The sequence below is a fragment of the Arachis ipaensis genome, chromosome B3 (assembly GCF_059453495.1).
Source record: "Arachis ipaensis isolate K30076 ecotype BB chromosome B3, ASM5945349v1, whole genome shotgun sequence".
Lineage (NCBI taxonomy): Eukaryota > Viridiplantae > Streptophyta > Magnoliopsida > Fabales > Fabaceae > Arachis > Arachis ipaensis.
This window is the reverse complement of record NC_142438.1, coordinates 15,453,457-15,461,014: the sequence shown is the minus strand read 5'-3', so window position 1 is coordinate 15,461,014 and position 7,558 is coordinate 15,453,457. Positions and strand designations below refer to the sequence as shown.

The following is a 7,558-nucleotide window of genomic DNA, read 5'->3' as shown; positions in this document are numbered from 1 at the left end:
TTACATCTAATTTAAAATTTTAAAAGATTATGTTTTTGCCTGATTAATTCGAGGTATAGTTCGTCTTCTGATAAAATCGGTAGACTTTTCAGTTAGAACGTGATATACGTCGGTGATGGAGGAATAATGGAGGTGGGTACCTACAAAGGCATTCCGACGTTTAAATTAGTGTAAATAGATAAGAGTTATTTCTCAGAAGAAGTTGCATACCTTCTAAAGTTTTTTTGTCCTTTTTATACTCGAGTGGACAAGGTTGGCCGTTTCCTTTCTGCTGTAACGCCGAGAGGGGGAATTAATTGTGTATCCGACGTTATAGATTTGAGGGTTGATTATGGTTATTATGAATACGTCGGTTATGACTAAGAATTAGACGTTTCCGAGCTATAATTTGTAACCGATGTTTACTGGTCATATCATGAGTTATAGCTTGGTACATAGAGCCCCCAGGTCAACGTATCTCATTTAAAGGTACTTGGGGTAACTGGAAAGGCTTGGTCATCGGAGGTTGTAATTATAATGCTTTCCATTGTTCAAAGCGCGTGTAGCTTTATTTATTATTTTTCCTATATGGGTACAATTTCCAAGAACTCTTTATAACGGTTGAAAGTGGGTTTTATTTAATGGTAAGGATTTTTGTGATGGAACTAAAGAGTTAACTAAATGAATGATAGGGGGGTTAACTCTTTGTTTCCTGCAATAAACTTGGTGTGCCTATCCAAGTGATATCTACAGAAGCTTTTAAATATAATGAGTACCAGAGGTTAGTAAAATTCTTGCTCTTATTCTCTTTCTTTTCGCTAGCATTTTTCTGGTTTTGGCAAAAAATGAGTGAGAAGAAAGGAAAACTATTGCCCAAGGTTGAAGACGATGAGTCTTACGATTGGGTTGATGACGACGTCAAAATATGAGTTTTTCTGTTTTCTGATAAAGATAATGTGAATGAGGTTAAGCTAGCTAGGGTAGTGAAACTTGGGTTTCGTTTGGAGTTGCTGCCATGCAATCAGTCTGATCGTGTTTTTTATAGGAAAAGGGACTTTGAAAGCTTTTTTATGTATAGTTGTGTAATAGAAAAATTACGCGTTCAACTTCCCTTTACCAAATTTGAATGCAACATTCTCAAACAAATGAATTGTGCACCATTATAAGTTCATCCTAACGGCTGGGCATTTATAAAGTGTTTCCAGGTTTTGATGCAATTTCTTGAAATTAAACCGGAGCTTGAGCTTTTCTTTTCACTGTTTCAAGCCATGGGGGTGTGGAAGGGTTTGTGAGTCAACCTAAATAGTACTCCTGGCTTTTCTGTTTTTAAATTATATAAATCTTCTTTCAAGGATTTCAAAGAAATGTTCTTGAAGGTGAAGTCAGTGGATGAGAATTTTCCGTTTTATCTAGATGAGCATTTGGGAGAGAAATTCCTGCTGTATTGGTGTTGCCAACCGCAACATATACTAGGTCCCGAACTGATAACTAGTCGAAATGAATGTATCATATCATTTCTAATTGAAATGGTAGATAAGAGAGGTTTGATATCTGTGTCTGAATTGCTTCCATGGGAAGAAGATAAGTCATCTGAGATGAAATATTTTGGTGAGACAATCAGAATTTATTTGTATTTGTTTATATTTGGATATTTGTTTTATTGATATTATTATTTGTTTTTCGATACAGCTGAAAAATTCCCTTGAGTGTCTGCCTCTACCTTAAGAGCTCAGTTTAAATCAAATAACTTTGAAGGCTCCTCTTCAAACCCAGAAAAGATGGATGGTGGGGGTGAAGTCAACCAGCCCCCACCCAAGAAGAAAGGAATTGTATTTAAAAAGAGAAAGTCAGACATGGTTTTTATCGACAGTGAACCGGACAAGGACGGAGTAGTGCAACTCGAAGATTTGTCGAGCTTTATAGTGAAACAAGACAAACTTCATATTTTTGAAAATGACCGGGATGGATCATTGGTTTGGGATCGGAGGTTCCCTTTTAATGTTGTTGCAGACGAGGTTGTTGAATGTATTTCAGATATATCCCGGGTGGACGAGGTTGGGGACATAGGAGTTGATCAATTTCTTCAGGTTAGGTTTACAGTAATTATCTTATTCTACTTGAAAGATTATAGTTATTCTAATTCTAAGATTATGATTATAGGTGCTGGGATTCCGGTTGGCCTTTATCGGCCATAGTCAGGAGAAAAAACACAAGAAAGCTGTACTTGAGACTGCAGAGGATGTTGTTTTAAGAGAACAATTGAGTTCAAAGGAAACAGCCCTGACTGAATTGAAGAAAAAGTTTTCTGATGTGGAAAAGGAGAGATGAATGAGTTCGAAAGCAGCAAAGAGGGGGACATTCTTGATGCCTTTGCTGAAAGTTTTGAGCGGGCTGTGACTCAGGCTAAGTTTCTTGTGCCTGACGGGGACTTTTCATCAATGGATCTGAGTAAGGTGATTCGGGACGGTCAGCTTGTGGATGATGAAGAGGTTGTTGAAGAGGGGGGTGACAATTTAGGTGATTAGTCGTTTGGTATTTTGCTGACTGTATGCTTTGTTTTGCTCTGTGGGAACTATGAATCATGACTGTTTTGTTTTGGTTGTTTTTAATTGATCTGTGTAATCAGGTTTTGGCTGTTCCTAATTACTTTGTCGGATACCCTTGAAAAGGGATTGTTAACTGTGTTTGGTTGCTTAAGCGTTGCTTAGCATATTGTTCGTCTCTGTGTTACAAGAGTGTGATTTCTGGTGCAATAACAAATTCGCTTTTGAGTTTGATATTGTTTGATAATTTGGAACTGACTTATAATAAAAATATGTTGTCAGAAAATTTTATAAATAGATGGAAAATTTATCCAAAGCAGTACCGTTACAATTGACTCCAGGTAAGCTAGCCTCATTAAAACCTCCTTGAGCAAAACCCTTTTGGGAAAAAATCTCAAGTTAGGAAAAAGAGTACTAGCATGCTGCTTCTTGCTAACTGTAATATTGCTTTAAAGAATTGACATTCCATGTATTTGGAATTCTGGTGCCATCAAATTGTTCTAGTTTATATGCTCCTCGTCCGAGGACTTCATGCACTCGGTAAGGGCCATCCTAGGCTGCTGCAAGCTTTCCATGGGAGGAAGGTCAGCGAACCTCTTCAGTTTTTCTTGGTACCAAATCTCCAATGTTAAATGATCTTGGTTGGACCTTTTTATCGTGTCGTCGGTCGATCTGCTGTTGTAGAGCTTGGTGGCGAATGGCTGATGTATTCCTCACCTCTTCTATTAAGTCAAGTTCTGCTCGGCGAGCCCGATCATGGTGCTCGGCTTGCGCTCGCATTGAGTGTTGTGAAATCTCCAGCGGGATCATTGCTTTAGACCCATATACCAGACGAAATGGGGTTTCCTTAGTGGTTGAATGCGTCGTGGTATTGTATGACCATAGTACTTCTGGAACAAGTTCGGCCCACAGTCCCTTGGCATGGTCGAGCTTTTTCCTCAAGGCATGAAGGAGGACCTTATTAGCAGCCTCTGCTAATCCGTTAGATTGTGGGTGTTCCACAGATGAGAAGTGTTGTTTTATCTTTAGATTCTGCAAAAAATCTTTGAAATTATGGTCGGTAAACTGTCGACCATTGTCAGTGACAATATGACGAGGTATACCAAATCGACATATGATATTTTTCCAAACAAAGGATATCATTTGTGATGATGTGATTCTTGCTAAAGGCTGTGCTTCGATCCATTTAGAGAAATAGTCGATGGCAACTACCAAATATTTCACCTGTCTTGGGGCAGTGGGGAATGGCCCGAGGATATCGATTCCCCACTGGTTGAACGGCCAACTTACCACTGACTGGTGAAGGTGTTCTGTCGGTATGTTGATGATCGGATCATGTTTCTGACAGTGGTCACAAGTTCTGACCTTTTGTCTGCTATCTTCCCACAACGTTGGCCAGTAAAAACTGGCGCAAAGTATTTTCTGTGCCAGGCCTCTTGCCCCGGAATGTATTTTGAAAATTCCTTCGTGAGCTTCGACTAATGCAAGATCGGCCTCAGACCTGTCTAAGCATTTCAAAAGTGGTCGGGAATATCGCCGCCTATACAGGACGTTATTCATTAATGTAAAGAAAGAGGCCTGCCTTCTAAATTTTTTCTTATCTGAGACCCCTTCTGGGATGGAACCATCTCGGAGATATTGCATATAGGGCAGCTGCCAACTTTCGTCATTTGAGATGCTTAAAATGTTAACCGTATTAATGCTCGGCTTATCTAAAGTGGATTGTAAGAGTGTTGCCGTGTGTGCCTGTGTAGTGGCTAACTTTGATAAAACATCTGCCCTGTTATTTTGGTCTCTAGGGATATGGCAAATTTTAATTTTTAAAAAACTGTTTATTAACTGCAGAACAATATCTAGATATTTTAACAAAATTTGATCCTTTGTTTGAAAACTTTGATTTACTTGTTGAACAACTAACAACGAATCACAATAGACCTTTAAGCTAGTAATGTGTAAATCGATGGCTAACCTGAGCCCAGCAATGAGATCTTCGTACTCAGCCTGGTTATTACTGGCTTTGAAAGAGAATCACAGAGAATGTTCCAGGATTATTCCCTCCGAACTTTCTAATAATATCCCCGCTCCAGACCCTTGGGGGTTTGAAGCTCCGTCAACGAACAAGGTCCATTCCGAGCTTTCTGCGTCCAGGTATGGCTCTGTGAGTTCGGCAACAAAATCAACCAAGTACTGGGACTTGACGGATCCCCTTGGTTGGTATTGTATATCAAATTCTAAAAGCTCTATGGCCCATTTGATAAGTCATCCTGCTAGTTCAGGTTTAGAAAGAATCTGCCGAAGAGGATGTCCGGTTTTGACAATGATTGTGTGACTCTGGAAATATGGTCGGAGTCATCTTGATGAAAAAACTAGGGCCAGGGCGAGCTTTTCTAACTTCGGGTAGCGAAGCTCGACGCTTTGTAATGACTTGCTCACAAAATAAACTGGCTGTTGAACTTTGTCAGTTTCTGTTATAAGGACAGAACTAATTGCCACGTCAGTAATAGACAAGTATATATATAACGGCTGACCGAGTTTTGGTTTTTGAAAAACAGGTGGTTTTGAAAGAAATTGTTTCAAACTCGTGAATGCAGCTTCACAGTTTTCGTTCAATTCAAAATGTTTTGTAGTCTTTTTTAAACACTGGAAAAAGTTAGAGGATTTAAGTGCTAAACATGGTAAAAATCTTGATAAAGCGGCTAGTCTTCCTGTTAGTCGTTGAACTTCCTTTATTGTTGTTGGGCTCTGCATGTCAAGTATTGGTTGACATTTTTCTGGATTTGCTTCAATGCCTCAGCTTGTGAGGATAAATCCGAGGAATTTTCCTCCCTGAACACTGAAGGTGCACTTTTCAGGATTTAATCTCATGTTATATCGGTCGGATCTGTCCAAAGATCTCAGCCAGGTCCTGGATATGGGAGTTGTCGACGACTGTTTTGGCAACCATGTCGTCAACATAAACCTCGATATTCCGGCCTATTTGCTGCTCGAAGACCTTGTTCATCAGCCTTTGGTACGTTGCTCCTACATTCTTTAAACCAAAAGGCATAACATTATAGCAGTAATTACCATACTCGGTTATGAAGGTCGTTTTTTCTTAGTCTGATGAATGCATGAGAATCTGGTTATAACCAGAGTATGCGCCCATGAAACTCAAAGTACCGTAGCCACAAGAGTTGTCAACTAAAGTATCAATGCAAGGAAAAGGATAAGCATCTTTAGGACATGTCTTATTTAAGTCATTAAAATCGACGCACATGCGCCACTTACCGTTATTCTTTTTTACCATAACAACATTGGCTAGCCATGTTGTGAACCTGATTTCTCTGATAAAATTAGCATCAATGAGCTTTTTAACCTCCGCCAAGGATGCAATCCGTTTCTTCGCTCCGAGATTTCTCTTCTTTTGGGAGATTGGCCGAGCTGCTGGATTAATCGCCAATTTGGTGTAATAACAGATGGATCTATTCCCGGCATATCGCCAGAAGTTCAAGCAAACAAGTCAGCATTCTCTCGCAAAAAACGTACGAGTTGTTCTCTGTCTTCAGTACTGATCGAAGTTCCCACAAAAGTGAATTTCATTGGATCCTTGGTTAAGGCGACCTTTGTTAATTCCTCATTTGGCATAGGTCGATCTTCAAAGTCGGCCCTAGGATCTAGCTCGGCCAGTATTGGTTGCTCGGATTGTATGGAGTTGACGCGTGCTGTGTTGTTCTTTTTGATAGGCTTCAAGCTTGTGTTATAACATTGCCGAGCTTCATGATGGTCACTGTGGATTGTAGCTACTACATTGTCCTGCACAGAAAACTTAACACAAAGGTGAACCGTGGATACAATTGCAGCAAATCTATTTAAAAATGGTCTTCCTAATATAAGATTATAAGGGCTAAAGCAGTCGACTACAAGATACTGAATGTCTTGTGTCTTAAATAATGGTTGCTCACCGAGTGTGGTTTGTAACCACACAGAACCCAAAATAGGGACTCGCTCCCCTGAAAATCTGACCAAGTCTCCGAGATATGGCTGCAAAATGTTGTTGTTTAGCTTCATTTTTTTCAAATGTGGTAAAAAATAACACGTCGGCACTGCTTCCTGGATCAAGTAATACTTTTCGGACTATCAGGTCTCCCAGCTGAACAGAAATTACAACAAGGTCGTCAAAGTTGGTATCAACACAATTAAAGTCGGTCGAATGGAAGGTCATTTCTGGAATGCCCTAAACCGGTTAGGGATCTTTGGGGGCATCTGTGACTGCCAACATGGCCCTGTAAGTGCGTTTTCAGGCCGAGCTTGTGTGTCCGCCTCCAGCGTATCCTCCCGAGATACAGTTGATCACCCATCTAGGTTGGGCCGGAGCTTTATCTTTTTCTTTTGAAGATGGTTCTGCTGCTGAGGGGTCAGAGCCAGGGATTGCTTTCTTCTGCATATGTCCTGCAATAAATTTATCAAGATGGCCTTGTCTTGCGAGGCGCTCCAGGAGATCTTTGGCAATCACACATTCATCAGTTGTGTGTCCGTGCTTCTGATGAAATGTGCAATATTTAGATTTATCGACGCTTTTCTATTCTGGGTAATTGCCAGCTTTACGGGGAGGCTTAATTAACTTGGAATTGAGTATCTCCTTGATAATGTCGTCTCTCTTTGTGTTGAACTGAGTGTATGACTCATAACAGACGGGGAACTGGTTTAAAGGCTTTCTTGCTATCCCGCGATTTATCTTCCTCTTTGCTAGGGGCCGACCTTTCTGTCTTTTGTGCTTGCCAAAGTTCTTCAACGTCTATCTGTCCTTTGACTTTTTCGCAAAACTCGGCTAGGGTTTTAGGTTTAGCCACAGCGATTGTCTCCTGAAATTTACCTGGACGAAGGCCACTTTTAATGGCATGGAGATGGACTTCAGGGTGAAGATCAGGGATTCTCATGGCGACCTTTGTAAAACGGGTAATGTAATCCTTCAGGCTCTCTTGTGGACCTTGTTTAATGGTCGTCAAGTAGTCGGAATCATGCAAATATATTGCCGATGCTGCGAAATAATCTTCGAA

At 40.4% G+C, this 7,558-nt stretch overlaps 1 protein-coding gene across 1 annotated transcript; it reads left to right on the top strand.

Moving 5' to 3' along the window:
* Positions 1 to 1,757: 1,757 nt before the first annotated feature.
* LOC110269575 (uncharacterized) lies at positions 1,758 to 2,307 on the top strand. Its single transcript, XM_021117528.2, has 2 exons — positions 1,758 to 2,066; positions 2,140 to 2,307. Exons 1-2 carry the CDS (start codon positions 1,758 to 1,760, stop codon positions 2,305 to 2,307), a joined length of 477 nt encoding a protein of 158 aa, XP_020973187.1.
* Positions 2,308 to 7,558: the final 5,251 nt, after the last annotated feature.

Coding starts and splice junctions, on each gene's coding strand:
- LOC110269575 (XM_021117528.2), top strand. CDS start 1,758: ATGGATGGTGGGGGTGAAGTCAACCAGCCCCCACCCAAGAAGAAAGGA. Junction 2,067..2,139: donor GAGTTGATCAATTTCTTCAG/GTTAGGTTTACA, acceptor TTATGATTATAG/GTGCTGGGATTCCGGTTGGC.